Source organism: Callorhinus ursinus, unplaced genomic scaffold (assembly GCF_003265705.2).
Source record: "Callorhinus ursinus isolate GAN/ISIS: 27379988/994484 unplaced genomic scaffold, GSC_fseal_2.0 scaffold14, whole genome shotgun sequence".
Lineage (NCBI taxonomy): Eukaryota > Metazoa > Chordata > Mammalia > Carnivora > Otariidae > Callorhinus > Callorhinus ursinus.
Window position 1 is genome coordinate 34,132,057 of NW_027397076.1, and position 26,245 is coordinate 34,158,301.

Genomic DNA, 26,245 nt, shown 5'->3' on the forward strand with positions numbered 1-26,245 from the left:
GGGAAAGTTCATACTTCATTCTGAATAAAATTTTAATGATGAACCAATAGCGGAATCCATAGGCACCCATATGCTTTCTGTCTTTGTTATTTTATGTTTTACTAGGATAGCATATTTCATATGTATAGAAAAATGTGTCTTATTTTGGGTACCTAATTTTTTTTTCTTAGAATAGACATTGCTGTGTGTGTGTCTATGTGTGTATCAAACACTTCCAATAGATAACTCTTAAAGCTGTGTTAGGTTGTAAATTTTAATTGTCATCAATCAATCTTGAAGTCTGCTTCTTGGGTTAAAAATACTATGTTTTCCATGTAAGCCATGAAGTAAATGCTTTCATTAATCAGGGACGCAGTACAACATTGTTGTTAGCCCCATATTGCTAGGGCTCTAGAATTCTAATCCCGGCTTTACCACTTACCAACTAAATGGTCATGGGCAAATTACTAGCCTCACTGAGTTTCAGTTTCTTCCTTCATGACAAAAGGGGAAAAATACCCCATAGAGCTCTTTGTAAGAGTCCAATGTGATAACATACAGTTTGTAAATTTTAGTGCTTTTCCTTCCCATTCTTAGTGTCCTTTTGTTATTTCACTGCTTTCCTCACTGTATGTTCATATAGAAGGGTATATTGTTCTGCCCTGTTACGGTTGAGAGAATACTTTTAAAAATTAATGATGATTCCAGACACCTGAACATGGTATCTTCACCCATGAATTTCCAATTCACTCCTTTTCATGCTGAATATAGTTTAATTCACATCACTTTGGATATAGTTTAATGGACATCAATTCTTTGCTATGTAAAAATAACTTGTTATTCTTCTTTTTCTCTCTTATACATAGGTATGTCTCAGACAAAAGGAAAAAAGACTTTGGGATTGATAAAGCAATTCTGTAAAGGATGGGGCAGGGGAAACAGTTTACAAATCTCAATAAAGTGTTGGTCACTGTCCCCCATTGTTCCTGCACACGTTCAGGTATTCCTCAAATCCATTTCACTATTTCGTGTCTCATGGCCTCTCTCTAAATGTAGAGCAGTTGGAACCGACTTATCCAGACTGACTCAGCTCATTTACTACTCTTCACTAACAGTTTCCTGCCTGCTACATGTCCCCACCTCTGCTGCCCCCTCCCCAGAAGAGATCATTTCCTCTATTCTGCTCTATTTTGCCTCAAACATCCTTCTCTTATGGTTCTTTGAAGCATGATTTTACTTGCCATTTGTCTTTGTTCACTGGATTCTAGATCCCAGAGTTTACTGCCATGAGCTGTGCTTCATCCTCTTGGAGACATTCTCCTATGGGTGTTTCTCAGCACAAGGTTTACTGCCAGATCTAGGGTCAGGAGCTCCTGTTCTGCCCCCCATCTAATTCCACGGAGCCATCTACAACTGACACCATATATACTTACTATATATGCAATAGTATAGCATCGTGATTTGGAATCAAATGATCTGATCCTGCATTCTAACTTTACCAACTTACCTTGTGGTTGATTACTTACTACTTGATATTTGAGCAAGTTACTTCTCTGTGCTTCAACCGTCTCATCTCTAAAATGAGGTGATGGCAATGCCTCCTTGTGGGGATATTCTAAAGTTTAAAGGGGACATCCATATGCTTAGAACAGAGCTTGTCACATAGGAAACATTCAATCAATGTTAGATACCATTACATTTAATAATAATAGTAATCTAGACATTTTAACAATGTTTATTCTTCCGATCCATGAGCATGGAGTGTTTTTCCAACTTTTTGTGTCTTCTTCAATTTCTTTCATGAGTGTTCTGTAGTTCCTAGAGTATAGATCCTTTACCTCTTTGGTTGGGTTTATTCCGAGGTATCTCATGGTTTTTGGTGCTATTGTAAATGGAATCGTTTCTCTAATTTCTCTTTCTACAGTTGCATTGTTAGTGTATAAGAAAGCAACTGATTTCTGTACATTGATTTTGTATCCTGCCACATTACTGAATTGCTGTATGAGTTCTAGTAATTTGGGGGTGGAGTCTTTGTTAAAATGTCTATGCTACCGAGAGCAATCTATACCTTCAATGCCATCCCGATCAAAATTCCAATGACATTTTTCAAAGTGCTGGAACAAACAATCCCAAAATTTGTATGGAATCAGAAAAGACCCCAAATTGCCAAGGAAAGGTTGAAAAAGAAAAACAAAGCTGGGGCCATCATGTTGCCCGATTTCAAGCTATATTACAAAGCTGTGATCACCAAGACAGCATGGTACTGGCACAAAAACAGACATATAGACCAATGGAACAGAATAGAGAACCCAGATATGGACCCTCAACTCTATGGTCAAATAATCTTTGACAAAGCAGGAAAAAACATGCAATGGAAAAAAGACAGTCTCTTCAATAAATGTGGTGCTGGGAAAATTGGACAGCCACATGCAGAAGAATGAAACTCGACCATTCTCTAACACCATTCACAAAGATAAACTCAAAGTGGATTAAAGGCCTCAATGTGAGACAGGAATCCATCAAAATCCTAGAGGAGAACATAGGCAGTAACCTTTTTGACATTGCCCACAGCAATTTCTTTCAAGATACATCTCCAAAAGCTAGTGAAACAAAAGCAAAAATGAACTTTTGGGACTTCATCAGGATAAAAAGCTTCTGCACAGCAAAGGAAACAGTCAACAAAACAAAGAGGCAACCCACGGAATGGGAGAAGATATTTGCAAATGACACTACAGATAAAGGGCTGGTATCCAAGATCTATAAAGCACTTCCCAAACGTAACACCCAAAAAACAAATAATCAAGTCAAAAGGTCAGAAGACATGAACAGACACTTCTCCAAAGAAGACATATAAATGGCTAACAGACACATGAAAAAATGTTCATCATCATTAGCCATCAGGGAAATTCAAATTAAAACCACATTGAGATACCACCTTACACCAGTTAGAATGGCAAAAATGGACAGGGAAAGAAACAACAAATGTTGGAGAGGTTGTGGAGAAAGGGGAACCCTCTTACACTGTTGGTGGGAATGCACGTTGGTACAGCCACTTTGGAAAACAGTGTGGAGGTTCCTCAAAAATTTAAAAATAGAGCTACCCTATGACCCAGCAATTGCACTCCTGGGTATTTACCCCAAAGACGTAGATGTAGTGAAAAGAAGGGCCATATGCACCCCAATGTTCATAGCAGCAATGTCCACAATAGCCAAACTGTGGAAAGAGCTGAGATGCCCTTCAACAGATGAATGGATAAAGAAGATGTGGTCTATACATACAATGGAATATTACTCAGCCATCAGAAAGGATGAATACCCAACTTTTACATCAACATGGATGGGACTGGAGGAGATTATGCTAAGTGAAAGAAGTCAAGCAGAGAAAGTCAATTATCATATGGTTTCACTTATTTGTGGAACATGAGGAATAGCATGGAGGACATTAGGAGAAGGAAGGGAAAAATGAAGGGGGGGAATTGGAGGGGGAGACGAACCATGAGAGACTATGGACTCTGAGAAACAAACAGGGTTCTAGAGGGGAGGGGGGTGGGGGAATGGGTTAGCCCGGTGATGGGTATTAAGGAGGGCACGTACTTCATGGAGCACTGGGTGTTATATGAAAACAATGGATCGTGGATCACTACGTCAAAAACTAATGATGTATTGTATGGTGACTAACATAACATAACAAAATTAAAAAAAATAATAATAGTAATCTAAATAACTTAGGTAGGAAACTAACAGTCAGTAGATCTAATTTCTCTATTTATAAAGTGTTCTAAGGAAAGATGGCCAGCATGAATAATCATCATCCTTTATAGACAAGTTAATGTGGAAGTTCAAAACAGTTAAATTTGTTTTAAGGAAAAGTTTTAAAAGGCTTCTCTTCTGTTTTAAAAGTTTTAAAAGGCTACATCTACTGAGGAAGAAAAGTCCATGTGTTACTAATTTTCCATTTATTTTTCAAAATGTAAATTATATCCTTTAGGACAGAGCTCTATGGGCCTGTACTTATTTCTATGGCACTCTCATATTAATTTCCATGGCTCTCTGAATTGGAACTAATTTTTAAAACCTTGATGCAGGGTTTTAACTGAGCTTCACTAGAACACCAAAATTGCCCTCACTAGTGTTAGATCACAGAGTCAAGGGAGAGCAGCATCTACAGACTCACAGGGAATATTTCTCAAAGAGTTAAGGGGTTGTCTTTTTCACTAATTGGCTAATTCACTTATTGTTCTTTGACTTCACATGTCATGGGATCAAATCCATTAGAAGTATATTAGATTGACTCACCAAGGAATATGAATTTTTCTCACTCCTTTATTCTCTTCAAATAAATTAATAATGAATGTCCAGTCACCAAAATTATAGCTCACTTGAGGTTATTTTTACCGTGCTGAACTATTTTCATAGTATATCTAGTCAAATTGGAAATTGGAAAAATGTGCTGTTAAGGGGATTTTCAAGCACAGTTTAATAATTCAGCTACCTGTACCCCTGGGCAAAATAAATAGCTAGCTGACTGTTTGTTGGCAAAGTCACAGCCAATTACATTATTTGAAACTTGAAATGCTCCTCCCCTTCCTCCGAAAATGTTGGAATTATCTGTAGGAGAGCAAGGGGCTGCAGCATTATTTCATTACCATACCTGCCTTTTCTTCTTGGAGAGCTGTGTAAGTTTGGTAATTCATTTTGTTTTGCTTTTGTTCATTTGTTTTTTCGTTTTGTTTTGTTTTTTGGAAGGAAGAAAATAAGAGAAGCACATCCGTTGTAAGTGGGCTACTGTCATCTCCCCCAACTCTATACAGCCACTCTAGTCCCAGATGAGAAGGTTACTGCTGTAAGTTTTAAACACAGCTAAATAAATTCTCTCGAATATCTATTTAGTATGAATTCCAAAGAGCAAGGCTAATGGTCAGTAATGACCTTTGTCAACCAGTTGCTTTTAATTTATTCTTTTTTTTTTTTTTGAGCACCTTTTTTGTTAGTGGCACTGTTCTCATCAGTCGTGACACATCAGTGAATGAAATTGCCAAAGATCTCTGCCATTTTAGGTCAGATTCCACTGCTGGGAGTGGGAATAGGATAGGGAAACAGACGATATATGACAGATTTAATAAGTAATTCTTTGGGTGTGTTAGAAAGTGATACACGCTATGGGAAGAGGAGACCAGGGCAAAGTGAATCCAGAGTAGGGGAAGAGGTTGCAGCTTAGAGTGGTTTTGGGTGACATGGTAGTACCACAGAAATGGTGCAAGGCACACCCAAGTAGGGACGTCAAGGGGTGGGGAAATGAAGCTGCATATATTTCTATTTTCAGCATCGAAGACCTATCTAATATTAAAAATATATATCATTCTTCCCTTCTCCCACCTGCTTCCGTGCAATTCCTGGCTTTGTCTCTCAGTGCTGGGATGAAATAAATCATAAAGGAAATGACACGGCTGGACTGATCAGATCTTGAGATCTTGCCTAATTTAAGCTCTATGGGCAGCATATTTCCCATTAATTGTCCCAATTTGGAGTGGATGGAGGAAGAAAGCATTAAGTGAGATATGCAGTTCAATTCAACAAGATTTTATTGGTACCTCTTATTTGCCTAGAAAGGCTTTATTCAATTTAAGTGATACAAAGAGGCAGAAGTTCTTCTGGAGCTTTTAACTGTGTTGTAGAACAGACCACAGCTAGATGAGTATCTTAAAAAAAAAATGAGGCAATGCTAAGCAAATGTTGTGTGTACATTCGTGTGTGGAAAGGAATTATCACTATAATCTGGAGTTGGGCCAGGGCTTTCTGGAAAAGTGAGACCAAGGTAGACCTTTGTCAGCTTGAGTGTGGTGTTGATGCAAGTCGAGGGGGTGAGAGCATCCCAGGAAGACACAGAAGCAGAAAGGTCAGTGCTCCTGGGATGGTTTAAGGAAGAGGTCTGGACGGGGGAGCGGGGCGCTTTATGACTAGGAGTAATTAGCCACTGGCCTAATACAAGGATCTCCACACTACAAAGTCTTGGATGGGGGTGGGGGGCCACCTCTATTAGACTGCTGTAGGGACACAGAGCTGGACCAGAGGAGCCCAGTTACAGAGGTGATTCTATTACCTTTTACCTTAGAAAGTAAAATGGAGACTAAAGATGATTACCTCAATTACACGGATATATCCTACTCGTCTAAAAGGATGGCCTGACTTCTTTCTGTCACTATGGTCATAGACTTTGGGCTTGAGTCAGGAGAAAGTTTAAATACAGGGATTGCGCTGGAGAGAGAGGAAAGAGAAGGGGAAAGCTGTTAGGAAGAAGGCACACCCCTCCTCCCTCCCCTCCCCCCCAACCCCAGGCAGGCGGCTGAGCAGGTGCTCTGGGAACGCTTTCCCAGGCAACCCACGAGGCTCAGCAAGCTCAGCAAGCGGACGATACCACGGAATACTCTATTCCTGCAGGCAGCCCTAGGAAGCTGGTCACTCTCCGGCCAGCGGTGAGCTCTGTCCACGTGGAGAGGAAAGGAGTCGGGTGGGTCTTGAGGGCCTCTGATTCCTCCAGTCAGGCCTTCGTCGATTCCTCCCCAGCCACCCACCCACCCACCCACAGGTCGTTGACCGACTCTCCCTAAGAACCGCCGCTAGACGTCCCCCACCGAGGAGCCAGCCCCCCGCGGAGGAGCCTGCCCCCCTCGCAGCCGCCGCGAAGACCCGGAGAAGTGGAATTTCACTTCGAAACTCCGTGCGGCGCGAGGGGCAGCGCTGGGCATGCTCAGTAGGCGCGGCGCGTTTGGCTGCCGCTGGCGCTGCGCTGGCCCCGCGCGGAGGGCTCCGGGGCTGGCGCGGGAGTCCACCCCGCCTTCTCCGCCGCGGCTGCGGGCTTCCAGAAGGCCGATCAGTAGCCGCCTCCGAGCGCCTCGCCCCTGCCCTGCTCCGCCCCTCTCCCAGCCGCCTCCTCCTCCTCCTCCTCCCCCTCCTCTCTCCCTCTCTTCGGGAGGCGAAGCTGGTGGGGGCTTCTGCGGGCGCCACAGACCGCTCTGCAAACCCAGCCAGGACCTGAGAATGAAACCCGGAGACCAAAGGACCCTCGCCGGTGGCTCTTTCTAATCACACTTTGCCTCAAGTGGGGTCGTGGCGGAGTTCCTCCTCCACCGCTCAATGCAAGCACTATGCGGACAGCAGTCGGCTTCCCTGCGCTGTGCCTGCTTCTTAATCTTCTCGCTGCAGGTAAGGGGTTGCGGGGCGTAGAGCTGGAGCTGTGGATGAGATGGGAAACTGCACATGCTTGACGACTCTAGGAAAAGCTTGCCTCGCCAAGAAAGCCGTAGAAAGCAGGACAGTACTGACAGGCAAGGGGCGAGGGAGTTGTGCACCTGTTGGAAGACTGAGGCTGAAAACTTCAGCTAAAATCAGCTCTTGATTTGTCCTTACCTGGTACGAATAATAGTGAACATTTTCAGTATGAACACAGGTTTGCTTCCCCTTCTTTTCGACTCCATCTAGACTCCCTGATCCTGTTTCTAGGCTATGCACTTGACTGCCAGTTTTTCAGGAGACAGACAAGACATCTTGCTGGATGTAACCTTTTCTACTGCAGCGGCTACATCCAAAAGGTCCCTGGGTTTAGCGAGAGCTCACAGAGATGCATTGGCTGCAACCTGAAGGACCACATCTCCGCCCAAAAGATCGAAATACATGGTTCATGTTAATGATGCCGCTCCAGGCTCCTTTGGCCCCTGCTCTTGTCACTCGAATTTTCTAAGCCAATAAGAGGAAGGGAAGGTTCAAAAAAGGACCCCCTCTTCTATTTCAGCATCACGGTCAGCGTCCGAGGGCACCAAACAAAAACCCAATCACAGTTTTAAGGCTGATAACCCCAGGGTAGGCACTCTCCCTGGGACAGATTTGGTGAGGACTAGCCAAGAGTGACAGTGAGACTGTGCCCAAATATAAATATATTTGATATCAGAAGCAATATTAGATTTCGAATGGGAGCAAACCTTAGGGAGTCCCTGGGGAATTTATATGCAATGTCACTACAGATCCTGCTTTTTGGATACATGCAGCCTCTGTGTAATGCAAGGACTTGCTGGACTGAATCCTTTATCATTTTTACACACACGTACCAAAATAGAATATGGCAGAGATTTTAGGCACCCTACTGCGACAGCAGTTGTCCGTGCAGTAGCCCTGTAGCAAGCAAAGACTAGACATTTTACCGGAGTTTGCTTGTCACCCAGTCACACATATTCATTCATTCCTTCAGCTAACATTTATTGAGCATGTATTATGCCCCAGGGATAATGAATACAAATAATGCCTGCAAAATTACAATTCTTGTGGTCTCTTTTAGAAAAGGAGTGGGTGAGTTCCTTTCCTATGTGTACAATGAGAGTGAAATGTGGTACTTTCTTATTTCTAGCCCATGCCATTTTAATGGATTGTGAACCTATTGAACAAGTCATGCACAGGAATATTAAGTCTATAATTAAGTACACATGTTAATTTTTATAATTATGATGTTTATTGTGAAATTTTCAATAGTTCTTTGGCACCTTTTGGGAAAACTAGCAAATAGCTATGACTGGTCATTAAATTATTTGCAAACAGCTGTAATGCATAATTTTATTACCATATACAGTTCTTTAAATGTTCAAACTTGGTATGAAAAAATACACATTGGGTTGAATTTTATTTACATTATTATGTTTAATTCTAGCACTAAACATCCATTGCCAAAAAAAATTTTTTTAAAGCCTCAATTCTTACAAGTTTAGGCATGATTTAGCTGATCTATCAAAAATGTCAGTGTAGTTATTTTTTGTAAAAACTAATGTATAAGAAATTCTAAAGATTTCATTTAATATATCTTGAGTAATTATAGCTGAAAAGTTGTACATAAACTTAAAACTAAGCAGGTGGAAAACATTTCTAAATTTATTGTAGCTGAACATTTGGAATGAGGAAAATAGAGGATTTTTGTTCATCAAAGGAGAAACCTAGAAGTCTGTAGCCCTAGATTTTACCTGGAGCTCTGCCAAAGTGTGTATTACCAAAGACAAAACAATCCATCTCTACTTTGACTTATTAATTTGAAAAAATATTCATCCAATTTGAAATTAATAAGGCAATGCATTGATGGGTTATCATTTTCAGATTTCAATTGCAAGATGCTATATGGAAATTAATTATATTCATATTTAATATCGTGCCTTTGATAAGTGTTTTTTCACAGCAGATTGCAAGCTTAATATTGTGGTTGTCTTGCCCGTTTCATTTTGAATGCATTTTAATTTTAAACAGCAATTTGTGGGTCACAAGCTGTCATCAGATTAAAATTCATCACAGTTATTTAATAACATTGTTAGGACTTTTCTTTGGAACTGAAACAAGCACATGCTTTTTGATCTAAGCTCCTGTGGATTTGGGTAATAAGAAAGCGAGTGCGTGGGGGGACGAAGATCAAGAAGTCATTGATTTTGCTACTTGTTGAATGTCTGAGTTTGTTTCTTTTACAGAAGACTTTCCTCTCAGGTTAGAAGTGGGCTTCATAAAGAAGTGAAATGAATTCTATCTTTGTAGTCCTCTTTACTAAAAAGCTAATTGATCCATTTTGGTTATGCTCAGGGTGCCAGCAACTACTTTACTTTGGTGGAACTGATGACATGTTAGAACCCTTTAGGGATGGGAGAAATTGGCTGACAGGACATAAGTGCTCTTCTCAGTTATGCTAGGAACTCTTGCCTTCCCTATGATCGTTCCCCTAATGATAGGATAACAAATTGTTTTCAACTTGAGTGCCATCTCCAATTATTTGGCCATGATTGCCTGAGACACTGTGTAAAATAATAAACAAACAAGCAAGCAAGTAAATAAATAAATAAATAAATAAATAGTGACCAACCCTGACCAACGGGCTCGATAGGGAAAAGTACTGTGGTCTGTTTGTAATGTCTATGAGAACAAAAAGAGGAAGACAGGTCCAATATTGTGTAATTAACGTCTCAAAGTAAAATAATCCTAATAAATTACTGAGCATAGAGCCGGTTCAATAACCTGGACTCAACTCTTTCCACGGCAGCTCATTTTCATAGATCTCCCTAACAAGGAAAGTTGTAGTTGTTGTCCATCCAACTGCTTACTATTCCGGTAAGAAAACTAAGTTCCAGTAAATGGTAGACAGTATTTACTTTAAATGGTAAAGAGCCAGTTAACAGCCTAGTCAGGATGAAAGCCGGTGTTTTCAGACCTGTGACTGAATACTGTATGAAATCATATACTGGTTCTAATAGGAAGGGCCACCATAGAGGTAGTGGTGTCAAATCCTTTTTACCCAGCTGTCCTGATTCTTTTTTTTTCTTTAAATTTATTTATTTGACAGAGAGAGACACAGCAAGAGAGGGAACACAAGCAGGGGGAGTGGGAGAGGGAGAAGCAGGCTTCCTGCCGGGCAGGGAGCCCGGTGCGGGGCTCGATCCCAGGACCCTGGGATCGTGACCTGAGCCGAAGGCAGATGCTTAACGACTGAGCCACCCAGGCGCCCCTCTTTTTTTTTTTTTAAGATTTATTTATTTGAGAGAGAAGGGGAGGGGGGAGGGGCAGAGGGAAAAAGAGAGAGAGAGAGAATCTCCAGCAGACTCCCCACTGAGTGCAGAGCCCCATGCAGGGCTCAGTGCCATGACCTCGGGGTCATGGGATCGTAGGGTCATGGCTTGAGCCAGAACCATGAGTCGGGTGCTTAACCCACTGAGCCACCCATATGCCCCTAGCTGTCATTCTTCATTCCTTCTCTGAACCAATGTAATAGGTAAACTGCAGTTGAAAAGACTACTTCAGGAATATCCAAGAAGGTGTGCCCCAATAATATTGATGGTACCCCAAAATCCACAGATAGCTTCTTTCCTTCAGTGTTTTTTCTCTTTCTTTACCCAAAGAACTATATTCTGTTTCAGGCGATGATATCTGTTGGGTAGTATTTTAGTTGCAAAGGAGTGAAGGTCTTAGAATATCTTAAAAATTTTCATGTAAAACTTTATTTTTTTCTGGTGCATGTTTTGCTAAAACACGCAGAACGTGATTTCAGTGCATTCCTCTCTCCCTAAGCTCTGGAAAAGGTTTTTTCCAATTTTCGCGTTGTTCTTCCCATTGAGCATTCTGGATGGCATAAAGACTGCCTTTGACGTATCTTCTGCAGATGCACCTTCTCTGTCAGAGAAGTGCATAGTCAGGTTTTCTAGTCTTCGAGAAAGAAGGAATCCTACGGCGAGACCAAGAGGATCAGGGAAGTCATTTGCAGAAGCACCACCCTCAAACAAAAGGGTAGACTGATAGGTAGGAAAATAATGTTATTCTTGAAGATTCTAAGATGTCTTCTCTCGGTAAACTCCAGAATCCGTTTTTCCTGTTCAGAATCACTCAACATAATCCTACACTAGCCCAGGTTCTACTGTATTCTCTTCCCCCATTATCTCTCTGATATCATCTTTCACTACTTTCTTCTTTTTTGTCTCTCTCCAACCACTTTGGTCTCCTTGCTGTTCTAAAAAGATTCCAGGGACTTGCCCCCTTCATATGTTTTGCTTTTTTCTTTGCCTGAAACACTTTCCCCAGCATCTCCATGGCTTAATCCCTTAAGTTTAGGCCTTTACTCAAATATTACTTTCTCAGGGAGGCCCTCACTGACTATCCTATTTAATATTTCATCTTCTCCCCCCAAAAAACATCAATATCTCTTCCCTGCTTTACTTTTTCCCCAGGGAAGGTTTTCACCAACTTGCATATCGTATATTTAACTTATTTGCTTTGTGTATTGTGGTTCCCCCATTCCCCATTGAAATGTAAGCTCCTTGAAGGCACAGATATTTGTCTGTTTCATTTACTGCTGTATCTATTGCAGATCTTGCCCAGCCTGGCACCTGGGGCAATGCCGGGTATAAAAGCTACTAAAGATTTAAAAAGATATATTGAATAAATAGAAACAACACAGTGATATTTCTGATTTCTCCCCTTTGCATTTAATTTCTTCTTGGCACCCATGCAAGACACACTCAGTCAACTTAACCACTTCTTGAATGGACTTCAACAGAGCTCATTTATCTAAAACTCAAGTTTCTCCCTAGAAGATCACATGCGCAGGGAATATACTGTCTCAAACAGACTTTTCTACCATTGTGAACTTAAGGACAACATGGGACGGGCTTGCAAGAGACCAGAACTACAGATCAACTCAGTGGCAAAGTCTTTCAAATTGATTGCCAGGTGCTGTACAGCTCAAATGCCTTGCTGGTTCATTATATTTTCAGTTCTTAGTGAAATGCCTTGTACATACATGTAGGAATGGCTATAGTGATATAAAAGGATTCGTACAGCTAATTTATAAGCAGGATTTAAAGCACTTGGACAAACCTATCTACTTTTTTGGCACATAAGAGGCACACATGTATGTATACTGAACATCGCACACTCCTGTCACCTTGGATAGGACATGTTCTATTGGAGATCATACCCGGAGAAGTGCCTTGTAAAAATTCTGGAACACATTGTCCACATTTGGCCTTCTCTTTTTTGTTTCTCATCTATTTCTCTACCGACTCCAGTCCTCCTCCTATCATCCTACTTATGAGATGTTGAATCTAATTAAGGTATCTTTTTCTTAGCAGTCAATATTTACAGCGTTTATCCAATTGATCTCTTTCTGAATTTTGAAAGTCCTCCTCACTGATTTCCATTGGATAACCTCTACTTCCTCGCTTCCTTCTTATCTCTCCAGCCATTCCTCAGTTTGTACTGTTCGGTCTGCCTCTGAGCAGTATTTAAAGGTTAGTGCTTTCTAGAATTTATGCTCCCCCTTTTATTTCCCTCTCTGTGCAATCTCCCTGGATGATTATATTCAGACCTCCATGTCAAAGATTCCTAAATCCGTATTTTAGTCTCAGATATTTCTTCTGAGCCCCAGTCACATAGTTATAATTACCTAGGAGTCACTGGATATCCCATGAGCATCTTATATTTGTCTGTTAGTACTCAGCATTCCCATCACAGTTGCTCTTATTTTTGTATTTCCTATCATTGTGAATAACACCAAGATCCCCCACAATCACACAAGCCTGAAACTGTTAACTCATCCTGGACCCCTCCTTTGTTGCTTTCATCCATAACGTCACTAAGTCTTCTCCACTCTCCGTGTTCACATCACTGCCTTGGGGTAGGTCCTTAGTTCTCATATAGTATCTTACATTATCCTCATCAAATCCATCCTTCATGAAAATGCCAGAGGTAAAACTCTAAAAAAAAGCATACCTGATCATGTTCTTCCCTTGTGAAATTCTTTAATACAGCTATTTCCTTCTTTCTTAAAATAAAACCCAAACTCATTAGCAAGACAGAGTCTTCTACTCTCGGGTTTTTCCTAATTCCATTTCTTAGAACTCTACTTGTTGTCTCGTATGCCATCAATAAATGTTCAATGAATGAATAAATACATTCCGGATGTATTAGGCAAAATAAATTCTACTAAATTAAATTACACTGATGAAGAGATTACATCTCATCTTCATAACCATAAACAGTAGAATTGATTTTGCTACTGCTCTCAATCCAGTTTACATGTATTGGTTACAAAGAAATGAAAATGGGACAGAAAAGCTTTCATTTAAACATAGTCTCTAGGATAAGTTTGTGCACCATGGGCATGACGATAGTTGTAGTGGAGTTGTATATCGAACTCCACCTACTTAGACATTGCTGTATGAGTTTCTAGTACTAGATGGATGGGAATAACGTGAATGTCTTTATTTTAGATCAAGGAATTAGATAGGATACATAGCATGATAGTTGTGCACTAAGGAATAGACCCAGAACTCGGCACTCTGATTACTGATTGGTCATCATCTCTGTCGGAATAACAAATATGAGCCACTCACCCATTCAGAATCAGGTGGGAGTGTGAGTAAATGCGTTCAATATATGAAGACCCCCAATAATCCAGTCCTCCTTCCCTCCCCCAAACAAAAAACAAACCATCACAGCAAATTGGGGAGTATTTGGATGGTTGTGTACATTTTCTTTCTCTCTTTTTATGTGTAGACAAAGTGTTTATAGAACCATAAAGTTTTGGGATACCACACATTTTTTTTTTCCTGATGGAAAAACACTACACCTAAAGGGAGATGTGCTCACATCTGAAGAATGGAGACTAGTTTATGAATTATAAAAAGTCACTTTTTATGAGATGATGGGATCACACATCAAAACCCATTTATTGCCATTAGTACTAATGATTACATGGCTGTCATATTTTATGGTAAGTTTATTGTTAAATCTTTTAAAAGCTGTTTACAAAGTCAAATTCAAAAGGTAGAAAAAACCATTTTTCCCTTTAAAAAGGGATTTTGAAAGATCCTACTTGGCCCATAAGTGCATTCTTCATTTTCAGAGCACTTACAAATGCTGACACACTCAGAGTTACACTGTTATTTCCCAGCATAAAGGATTTTAATAGCTTTGAAAAAATATTTAATGGTAAATTATTATTTTAAGATCAAATTTCCTCATTCCTTTTCCTCAAATAACATCACCATAAAGTGTCTGTTATTGTGATGATATTTGCCACAGAATGACAATTAGTAAATTTATATTGTGAACATTATTAGCACTTCCCATTTAAATAATTTTTTACTCGTAAGACTATTGAGACTTTCCTCATAATCAAATCTTCATTTGATTTCAATTTATTAAGATGTTGGTGTCTGTTAAAATTGCAGCCACCTGCACCAAAAACAAAGCAAAAGTAATTGTTTACATGATGCAGCAATCTAGATCAATATGTTTAATTGCACTGAGTTAAATGCTGAGTTCAGTTGAGGACATGAATTATTTTTTTCCTAGTTCAGACCTGAAGCAGTGTCCATGTCCTGACTTAAATGTGCAGAATGGATTAAGGCAGCCCTAAGCTACTGCTCCTTGGAGAAGAGCACAAAATGAACACAGAGTAAGAGTGTCTCACCGGCCCCTGGAGCAGCAGGTACAGAGCAAGACTCTGCTGCTCTTTCACTATAGTAACCCCCCAACTCTGATGGACCCTGGAGGGGAAATCAAACACTACTCGTAACTCTGATCACTGGGTTACTGGGAAAGATGCTCAAAACAAAGAGTGCCAAACACAATATGGTGAGTTAGTTTGAAAGGCCATCAATCCATTAATATGAAGGTGTGGTTTTAAGTTACAAGCAATTTACTTTCTTTGCCTTGTTGATTCAAGACAGTATTTTTATTCTCCCTGGAAGAAAATGAAATAGCTTAAGGAGAGAAGTTAAGAGAAAATTGAAATAAAGGGGAAAATGCCATATTTTTAGATAATCTTTAGCAGAATACCCTAGTAGTTAAGAGCATGGATACTGTGATCTGGCTTCAATCCACACACGATCACTTTCCAGCTCCGTAACTTAGGGCAAGCTACTTAATCTTTCTAAGCCTTAATTTTCTCTTTTTATTTTTATTATTTATTTATTTTTTTTAAATTTCTTCTTTTTTAAAATGGAGGTTATATACGATACAGCTGTAGAGTTGTTGTGTATTAAACAGGACAATGTATGTAAACAGCACTGTCTTAGTAAGTGCCATGTAAGTGCTAGGTATTATTTGATTGGGGTAGGAGAGGTCGGGTGACAAATGGTTAACTGGTATCTGGGAGCACTTTCTACTCCAGATAAGAATAGCTGTTAATTGCGTGGTCCTTCACCAGAAGATGTTCATTTTTCAAAGAAGGATGACAGAGCAGTGCCTTAGACCAGTGATACTAATTTCAAATGAAGGAAAGGACTAAGAATGGAATGGAAGTGTTGACTTATGGGCCTACCAAGTGCCCTCCAAATCCCTAAATGCAGGCAGAGGAGACTAGGGCTGGGATCTCTTCAAGTGGCCACTGGGGACCTCCTTCATCACCCTCCTCCTGCCCCAATATCCAGGCATTTACATCTCTGGAATATCATTACTATGGCAATATTTTAAGTTTTGTATTTTCTAAAGTTCATTTTGCTATGTTTTAACATAATTCTTAATCTGTGAGAATTATTCTTGAAACACTTATTTTTTTGTCTTGCTATTGGATCCCAGTTTTCAAGTCATCTGGAGAACTCTACTATAAAAATGATGGAAATGGGGCACGTGGGTGGCTCAGTCAGTTAAGCATCGACTCTTGGTTTCGGCCCAGGTCATGATCTCAGGGTTGCAAGATGGAGCCCTTTGGGCTCCTTGCTCAGTGGGAAGTCTGCTTGAGATTCTCTCTTCCTCTCCCTCTGCCCCGCCCCCCCCCCACTCAGGAGCATACACTCTCTCTCTAAAACAAATAAATAAAATCTTTTTTAAAAATGATGGAAATAGTTTATAATCTTTATATTTATAAATAATAGTATTTTAGCTGTTTGCATAACAATAACTGAAGTATAAAAGATTTTACAAATGCACTGCTTCATTACTCAGCGAGTGCATGTGGAACTCAGTTCCTGTGATTTCTGCAAAGGGTAGTATTTCTCAGCTTTCCAGCCACATGATCATTTTTCTCTACTTCTGCATTTCCCCAGAGGGCATATCTTGATGAAGTTCTTCTCTTAAAGGCTGTGTAAAATTTAAGAGATAGTAGTACTCACACCTGTGGACCTCTCCTGCAAACATCCTTCAACTCAGTTCTTCAGGAACTGGGGGGCATCTGACTGCATCTGTCTGAACCGACATAAATCTCACTTCCTCAGGCAGAGTCTGAGTCCATTGGTCTCAACCCCATTCCTTCCTTATGACTTATGCTAGTCACATTGTCCCAAAGGGTAGTGTCCTAATTGTAGTATGTTCCACTCTGTAACATATATTTATCAGATGAAAAATAACTCTATTAAAAATGGGCAGAAATCAAGAAACATGGAACTCGCTTATTGTAATTTTGCCACCAGCACATGGCACCCATTTTTCCTGAAATGACAGTCACTTCTGTGACTCCCGAATAGAGTTTGCCATTGCACAGCTTAACATTGTGTGGATAAGGTAAATAGGAAGAAGTAAGTAGTTACAGTGGGTTGGAAGTGGGAGTAGGAACTACATTTCCAAATGGGATATTTGAAGAAACGTGAAGGAGTGTTTATATCAAGGAATATGCAGAAAAGTTTACAAGTTTAATTAAAATCATTCCTTATTCTTGTACAGTTCAGATCCTCTCCTACATAGAGAAGAATAGAGCCAGCTCTATGAAAATAGACTAATTACTTTCGTATTTTAAAAAAAATGTTATTATAGTTATACTAGACACATCCCTGGCCAAACATGTGAAACATTTAAATAGTCTTAGAGAACGACACAGCACCTCCTCATGGGATTATGTTTTCACATCCTAGAAACCAGTGCACAGAATAGATTTCAGGAAAACCATTCCTGGAAGGAGGTGTTCCTTCAATGACAAGCTCGTCCAAGTCTTCTGGGGCGGAGGGCCATAATGGTTTACAATTTTTATAAATTCAATCATTATCTTGTAGAAACTCTCATTTCTCGTTATTTTTATTTATTTTTTTACTCTATGATATAATTGCTCATTTGAAGATGAACCTTTTTTTGGTCAGATTGGTTGTTTGTTGTCAGGATACAAGACAAAACAAATGTGTGTACCTAAAAATATATACATACATACATATATGTATGTTGTTAGAGTGTAACTAAGACATACAAACTGAATTTTATAAAACTGGCATTATAGATAGAGCCATAATGGACTCTTTCTAACACTGGTGTAATTTTCTATTAAAAGACTGGTAGGATTGATCATATGTTCTAAATGGGAGGTTATCCTAATGGACCTTGGTCGTCTCATGTCGGGAAGACTGCAGTATTCATCGGGAAGATTCAGGGTGGTTACCCTGGGTCCTTATAGCTGGAGATGAGCATTGTGCTGACGTATTGTGTTGACCATTACCAATGGAATTACAGAACAACTACAAGAGTGGTTTTAATATTTTAATATTGGCCTCCTTACATCCAAGGATGTTGTTTCTGGAAATCCCTGCCCCTGTAAGTTCCCAAAGGGTCTTTTATTGTACTTGGTCTATTGATCTAATTGATTAGACCCAGAGAGAAGTAGTTGTCAGTCATAGTGCACATTGGACATTTGGAAAGAACAGTGGTGAGAGCTGAATGACACCCTTAATGTCTGGAAACAAAACTTGAACAAAGTGAAAAACAGCCTATTGAGTCTTTCTGATACATGAATGTTTATGCTATCTATGTAATTTCGTTCTTTTTTGGAAAAATTCTAAACCATAACAAAACATTATAAACTGGAACTTGCCTATAGTCTGGACATTTATTGTCTTAAATTTAAAAGGAAGGTAAAAAAAATCACAAATTTCAGAGGATACAAAGTAATAAATTACAAAGGGTCACTATCTCCCTCTTGTATAACATGTAAGTTGTGCTCTGTAAGGAAGGGTTTTGAAGATGCAACAAGAGCTTTGATGAAAGGATATATGGAGGAAAGCAAATTTAATTAAAGGGAACCGGATGCTAATAGCAATCTTAGCTGTCTTACATGAAGCAAAAACATAATATCATTTCATTACATCAGAAGAAATTGGAAAAGTAAGTATAACTATAAAGCTTTAGATGTAACTTTCTAAATTTTGCTTATGGAAAATAAATGTACTTGTTTATTGTGCTTATGGAAAAATGTATCTCTCTAGAAAAAATCAGCATCATGCAAACTCTTATTGAATTGGAGCTTCTCTTTTCTTGAAGCACAGCGCGTTGTAATCTAGTTGTAGATCTACAAGAACCACTTTCATTCTCTGATGAGAAACTGAGGCTCAGCTCTGAGACTTGCTCAAGTTCACATAGATGGTGATGGTGGGGGGCGTCTTGCACTAGAATCTGGGTCCCTTACCTCCCAGTCCATTGCTTTTTAAAAAAAGTATGTTTCTTTCCTTCCTGACTACTATTAATAGGCATCTGCGATATAAGCTTTCACTAGTACGCCTATGTATTTTTAACTTTTTCTGAGAGGCATTTACAAATCAAAGGAGAGCCTTATCATTTCTCTTGTAGAAATTCCTGAGGGACTTCCCTGATGTTATCCATTTATATCCAATTTCTAGAGAAGAAAGTGTTGGCAGTTGCTTTAAAAACAATGATTATCCTTTCACAAAATGATCAGAGAACAAAGCTGCCTTTTTTTGATTGGTCACTTTTTCAGGTCTCTTTAGAGAACATTGCTTCATCCTTTTTTTCCTTTCACAAGTTACTGACACTGATTTAAACATTTGCTGTACAAAGATTTATCCGGAGAGGGTGCAGGCAAGGCCATTCTACCCTGTTCATCTAAGAATTACCAACACTGAATCTGAAATATTGAATCATAACATAACATAATCATAACATACTCTAACTTAACATTGTAATTTCATCCATTTCTCTCTGTTAAAGATCTCTTCAGAGATTACAAGGTTCAAAATGAAATTTAAATCATGGAATTTTAAGACCATCAAAACTGGCTATTCGCCTGGAAGTGTTGCTTCTGTGGTCAAAGTACTTACATTTTAAATGCAGATGAGTATCTTTGACAAGCTGTTTACTGAACATTCTGTGAGACGCTCTCTGTTCTGGGCTGCAACAGACTGAGTTCTCAGTGAAGATGAGGAATCCTACACATTAATCAACTTTATCTCTTGGTTCTTTACAACTGTTTCAGTCTTTCTCCATTTTCCTGAAGCTTACTATCTTTCCTCACTTGTCCTCCCTCTTGAGATGACTTCACTTCTACATGGAGAAAATAGAAACCGTCAGAAGATAACTTGCTCACCCTCTACCACCAGATCCCTCACCATCCCAGATTTTCCCACCTTCCCCCCTCCCTCCTCTTGTAACAGAGGAAATACCTCTCTCCAACCCCAGGTTCACCCCGCTGCCTGTTCTGTGAATCCCAACTCCTCCAATCTTGTGGGAGAGCTCATGTCTATTATGATGTCACCTGCTTTCCCCTACATTTTCAACCACTCCTCAAATGGCTCTTCCTTTTAAGGAATAAAAGTGCTCACATCTCTCCTATCTTGAAAAAAACCAAATCCCTCAACCCTACTCTCCCTTCCTGATAACACACTGTCATTCTCTTATCACACCTAAATTTGTTTGAAGAGTTGTCCACACTGTTGTTTTCACTTCATCTCCCACTTTGCTTTCCAATGAAATCTAGTTTTCTCCCACATACACACTGGAATTACCTTCTATAAATTTATCAATCATTTTTTAACTATATAGATTTGCAGTTAGAGAAAAGATGCTTTGATACAGTTTTGAGTTAAAAAGTAGCTTGCAATACATAGTGTAATCTGTTGACTTCTTTGAGTGTGTAGTTCTATGAATTTTAATACTTGTGTAGATTCATGTAATTACTACCGCAATACGTAAAAGGTCATTCAGCCCCTGAAACTCCTTCATGCTATGTCCCCCACCCCCGGCCCCTAAGTACTGATAACAATTGATTTGTCTTCCATCACTATAGTTTGTATCTTTTCAAGAATGTCATCTAATGGAATCATACAATATGTGTTGTTTTGTGACTGTCTTCTTTCACTCAGCCTAAGGCCCTTGAGATTCATCCAAGTTGTTGTATGGATCCATAGTTCATTACTTTTTATTGATGAGTAATATTCCAATGTATAGATGTATCAAAGTTCACCCACTCACGCACTGAAGGACAGTTGAGTTGTTTCCATTTGGGGCCAGTTATGACTAGAGCTGGCACAAAAATTTGCTTGAGATTTTTGTGTGAATATAAGTGTTTATTTTTCTAGGGTAAGTATGTAGAAGTGGGATTGCTGGTAAATGTATATTTAATTTTATAAGAAAGTGCCAAACTATTTTCCATAGCGCCTTTGCCATTTCTCATTCCCTCCAATAAGGTCTGAGACTTCTAATTCCTACAGAGACTCTCCAGTACTGAGAATTGTTGGTATTTTTCATTTTAGCAATTCTAAGAGGTGTGTGGTGGTATCATATCACAGTTTTAATATAGATTTTTCTCTTGGCTAATAGGATTGAGCAGATTTTCATGTACCTATTTGTCATTTATGTATTCTCTTTGACAAAGTGTTCAACTTTAGCCCATTTTTAAATTAGTTTGTTTTCTTACTATTGAGTTTTGAGAGTTCTATATGTTTTCTGATTACACATCTTTGCTGGATATGTGATTTACAATTATTTTCTCCCACTCTGTAGCTTGCCTTTTCATTCTCTTTACAATTGTCTTTTACAGAGCAAAATTTTTAAAATTTTGATCCAGGCCAGTTTATCAATTTTTTTTTCATTTATGGATTATGATTGTGGTGTCCTATCCAAGAACTCTTTGCCTAACCCTAGGTAATGAAGATTTTCTCCTATCTTCAAAAAGTTTTAAAGTTGTGTTACAGGGATTTTTTTCCATTGGTGCCTGTGGTTCTGGGTCATGCCTCTTGGAAGAATGAAGAGGTAAATCAGAGTGGTGGGCAGCAAAGCAAGGTTTATTGAGCAACAGCAAAGTGATAGTATAAAGCTACTGAGGAGGGAGGGGACCTGAGAGGGTTGCCACCAGAGTTTCTAAGTCTAGGGGATTTACGAGCTGTTTTAATCTGATTAACCTTACATGAGCATAACTATGTCTATTTAAAAAAATTCTGTTGGGATTTTTACTTTAATTGGGGATAACTGACATCTTCATTATGTAGTCTTACAATTCATGAACAGGGTATGTCATTCTATTTAATTAGGTCTTTTTTGATTGGTTTTTCAGGATTTCATAATTTCGAGTATACATATCCTATACAAAATCTGTTAGATTTATACCTAAGTATTTTATTTTTTAGAATGGTTATAAATTTTTGTAAAATTTCAGTTTTCTTTTGAACATTGCTAGTTTATAGAAATGCCATTGGCTTTTGCAGATTGACTTTGTATTCTACAACCTTACTAAATTTACCTGTGAATCCTAGGAAGATTGTGGTGGATTCTTTGGGATTTTCTACACAGATGATCATGCCATAGGCAACTAGAACAGTTTTATTTCTTCTTTTCCAGTATGTATGCATTTCATTTCTTCTCTTTGTCTTATTGCACTGACTAGGACTTTTAATACAATGGCATATAGAAGTGGTAAGATGTCATAGTTGCTTTGTCCTCTATCTTAGGATGGGAAGCAAGCATTCAGTCTTTCACTATTAAGCATAATGTTAACTGTGGGTATTAGTGTAGGTGCCTTTTTTATTTATTTTTAAAAAATTTTATTTTACATTTTATTTTTACATTTTCTTTTATTAAACTTTTTTTTTTTTAAAGTAATCTCTGCACCCAATGTGGAGCTCAAATTCACAACCCTGAGATCAAGAGCCACATGCCCTACTGACTGAGCCAGCCCAGCGCCCCATTATAGATGCCTTTTTAAAGGAAATTCTCTTCTATTTCTAGTCTGCCTAGCTTTTTTAAAACTATGAATAGATACAAATTTTGTCAAATGCTTTTTCTGCATCAGTTGATATAATGTTTTTCTTCTTTAGACTGTCAACATGGTAGATTATGTTGATTGCTTTTCACATATTGAAGAGGCCTTCCATTCCCAGGATAATCCCCATTTGGTTATGGTATATTATTCATTGTATTATTTCTGCATTCAATTTGCTAATATTTTGTTGAGGATTTTTGCATCTGTGTTCATGAGCAATATTGGTCTATGGTTTTCTTTTTAGTACTGTCTTTCTCTGGCTTTGTTATCAGTATAATTTTGGCCTCATAAAATGATTTGTGAAGTGTCCCTTTTCTATTTTCTGGCAGAGGTCATGTGAAGTTGATGTTATATTTTTCTTTAGATGTCTGGTAGAACTTGCCTATAAAACTATTTGATCCTGAAGATCTTTTTTTCAAAAAAATTTAAGTAGAAATTTAATTTCTTTTATAATGTTAGGACAGTTTGAGATCTGTATTTCATCTTGGGTGTGAGTTTCATTAGTTTGTGGTTTTTGAGGAATTGGTCATTTCATCTAAGTTGTTGAATTTATATGCAAAGGATGATTCATAGTATTTCCTTATCATTCTTTTCATGTCTGCAGGGTCTGTAGTGATAGCCTTCCTTTTAATCTGATATTAATAATTTGTGTTTTCTCTATTTCTTTGTGAGTCTTGCTAGAGTTTAATCAATTTTACTGTTCTCAGAAAATCAGCTTTTGTTTTATTGATTTTTCTCTATTTTCCTATTTTCTTTTTTTAATTATTTTTTTTCTTTTAAAGATTTTATTTATTTATTTGACAGAGAGAGAGTGAGAGAGGGAACACAAGCAGGGGGAGTGGTAGAGGGAGAAGCAGGCTTCCCCCTGAGCAGGGAGCCCGATGCGGGCTCCATCCCAGGACCCTGGGATCATGACCTGAGCTGAAGGCAGACGCTTAACCGACTGAGCCACCCAGGTGCCCCTATTTTCCTATTTTCAACGTAATAATTTCTGCTTTTAAATTTTTAATTTTTAATTTCATTCTGCATGTTTAGCATTTATTTTGCTCTGTTTTTGTTTTGTTTTGTTTTTAGTTTCTTAAAGTGGATGGAAGCTTAGATTATTGATTTGAGATCTTCCTTCTATTCTATTAAAGACCTTTAATGCTATAAATTTTCCTCTAAACAGTGCTGCTTCAATTGCATCCCACAAATTATGATGTTATATTTTCATTTCATTTCAGTTCAAAACATGTTCTAATTTAGTAATTATTTTTTGACCCAAGGATATTTAGAAGTATGCTGTTCAATTTCCAAGTGCTTGGAAATATTCTTGTTTTCTATTATTGATTCCTAATTTAATTTTATTATGGCCAGAGAATATATTTTGTATAATTTCAGTTTTTTCAAATGTCTAAGTTTGTTTTATGGCCCACGATATGGTCTATTTTGGCAAATGTCCCGTATGTACTGGAAAGGAATGTGTATTCTGTGTTCTTGGTTGGAGCATTCTATAAAAACTGTTAAGTCCAGTTAGTTGGTGATGTTGTTCTGTTCCTTTATAACCTTGCCATTGCTGATTTTCTGTCTACTAGTTCTATTATTGAGAGAGGCGTGATAAAATCTCCAACTGTAATTGTGGGTTTGCCCACTTCTTCTTTCACTTTGGTCAGTTTTTGCTTCATGTATTTTTATGCTTTTTGGGGGGGGTGTATACACAATTAGGATTATTATATATTCTTATATATATTACATCATTATGTACATTACATTATTATGTGATGTGTCTCTTTGTCCTTGGTAATTTTCTTTGCTCTGAAGTCTGTGTTGTCTGATAGTGGCTTTCTTTTGACTAGTGTTTTCAGGATACATATTTTTTCCATCCTTTCACATTAAACCTATCTGTATCATTATAGTTGAAGTGAGCTTCTTGTATTTCTATAACTGCATCTGAGTCCAGGGTCAAGTGGGGGGACGATGGAGAGTGAAAAAGCTGTGACAGTTGGTTCCACTCTCTTAGAATGGTAGCTTCCCCAAGAGGAAGAAAGGCTCTCCTCGTGCGGAGTTTTGAGCCCCGTAAGCCCTCATTCATGGCCAAGGCCACTGCTGCCATGACATTGCTTGGGGTGGGGCATGGCGAATGGAGAAAAGAGAGAGGAAAAATGGGGAAAGATCCCTGCGGCCTCTTTTAGCATTATGAGTTCCCTTTTTCAGAACTAGTGTTTTAGAGTGTTTTTCCTGAAGCTGTCTTTGTCCGCACCCTGGCATCCACTACGGTTGACTAGAGAATACTGGGGGAGACAGGGGAGATGGTAAACTCCCTGCTGATGCTGTGGAACTTTGAAGTCCCCCTGCTACTATTTATTTTCCAGAGTCCTCAAATAGCTGTCTCATGCATTTTGGCCCAGGTTTTATTCCGTGGAAACAACAAGGCAGGCTGTGTTTGCCTCATTTTACCCAGACTCCGAATCTTCCATACCCTTTCAGATCCTTTAAAATTATTTTATTTTTGTTCAAGGACTCAACAGGGGAAGATGGTCAGCTTAGTGCTTCTAGAATGCTATCCTCAAGCCTTTTCCATGTTGAATCTGGTCTTCGGAATATCCAGGCTCAGATGTCCATTGATAAATTTTAAGTAAGTAAACCCTATGCAAATGTTCAGGGTTGTCTTGTTTGAACTCTCAGAGTCTCTGACACTGGGTACTGCCCCACACAGACTCCTCGTTGCACTCTTCCCATGCCTTCCATACTTCGACAATCTCCAACTGCTCCTTCAGTATGGGCTTCTCTGCGTCTAGGTTGCAGACTTCTGGTTCTTCTTCACCCACAACTCTTCCTAGGCAGTCTCATCCCTCAGTTTTCCATCAGCTTGCTTATGGTTTTTAAGCACTTATCTCTCGTCCAGAGCTTCCTCTTGAGTTCATTTACATATAATTGCTCTCTAGATATTTCTGCTTCCATATATTGTAGGCACCACAGGCACCCCCATATACACCCACTAGAAACGAAATTACCCTTGAAACCCCATTGTTGGTTCCCTCCCAGAACATTAACTCAATCATTGAATTAATACTTCTCCTCCTCTCCCCCCGCCCCTCCCTCTTTTTGTCAATTCCAGTGTCTTTTTTTTTTTCCAATGCACAAAGGTCTTTTATTAAAGCACAGGGACATGACCCTGGGGCAGAAAGAGCTGCACTGTGATTGTGAGAAGCAATTGATTATATACTTTTAAGTTGGGGGGGGTGGTAGGTAGAGATAAAGGAAGTCTCTAAAGGGATTTTCATAAGTTAAAGAAGAAACAGGATCCTTGAAACCCGGCTGTTGTCAAGCTAAGATTGCTTTAGATTGCTTTTTGCCTCTAGCAAAGCATTAACATTAAGGTAGCCCTGAGTTCCTTGAGGAGTGTTATACTTTGAATGTCTCAGATATTTATCAATGGTCTGTAAATTTTTACCTACTTTTTTTTTTTTTGCTTTTGTTCTCCTCCTCATCTCCACCCCGCCCCCTCCTGTCCAACAGTTTCGACCTTTAAATCTTTAAGGCTGCTGTGAGAGTGGAAGGTCTTATCTTCTGTAATATCTTCCTGCTGAATAGGGGTGTAGAGATGTCCCTGCCTATGAGTCAACATTGGTCAGTTGGGGAATTTATATATAGGAGTTATGAAAGGTAGAGGCAGCTGAATCCAAGGTAGACAACATATATGAATCTCCTGGAGTAGGAAGGATCATCTGTCGACTAGATTCACCTCGGCTCCGTCCCTCTCCTGCCACCTAGTCTGGGGCCATTCTTCTGTCATCTAAAATATTTTAC

General features: G+C 39.0%; 1 protein-coding gene and 2 long non-coding RNA genes across 6 annotated transcripts in view; 1 reads left to right on the forward strand and 2 right to left on the reverse strand.

Annotated features, from left to right (window-relative positions):
- Positions 1–1,486: 1,486 nt before the first annotated feature.
- LOC141374110 (uncharacterized) lies at positions 1,487–19,908 on the reverse strand. Of its 4 annotated transcripts, none has more exons than XR_012380700.1 (3): positions 19,863–19,908; positions 19,521–19,743; positions 1,487–1,594 (listed from the first exon to the last, which is right to left on the reverse strand). It is a non-coding gene; the product is annotated as an uncharacterized lncRNA (long non-coding RNA). The 4 variants fall into 4 exon arrangements; XR_012380703.1 differs by lacking the exon at positions 1,487–1,594 and adding an exon at positions 11,034–11,212; XR_012380699.1 differs by lacking the exon at positions 1,487–1,594 and adding an exon at positions 13,134–13,238.
- Positions 5,544–6,585, reverse strand: LOC141374109 (uncharacterized). The gene is made up of 3 exons (XR_012380698.1): positions 6,395–6,585; positions 6,121–6,234; positions 5,544–5,678 (listed from the first exon to the last, which is right to left on the reverse strand). It is a non-coding gene; the product is annotated as an uncharacterized lncRNA (long non-coding RNA).
- PTPRR (protein tyrosine phosphatase receptor type R) overlaps positions 6,727–26,245 on the forward strand; it is a 240,815-nt gene continuing 221,296 nt past the window's right edge. Inside the window, exon 1 of the mRNA XM_025882873.2 lies at positions 6,727–7,182. Within this exon, the coding sequence (XP_025738658.2) occupies positions 7,125–7,182 (58 nt within the window). The 5' untranslated portion in view covers positions 6,727–7,124. The remainder of the gene's footprint in view (positions 7,183–26,245) is intronic.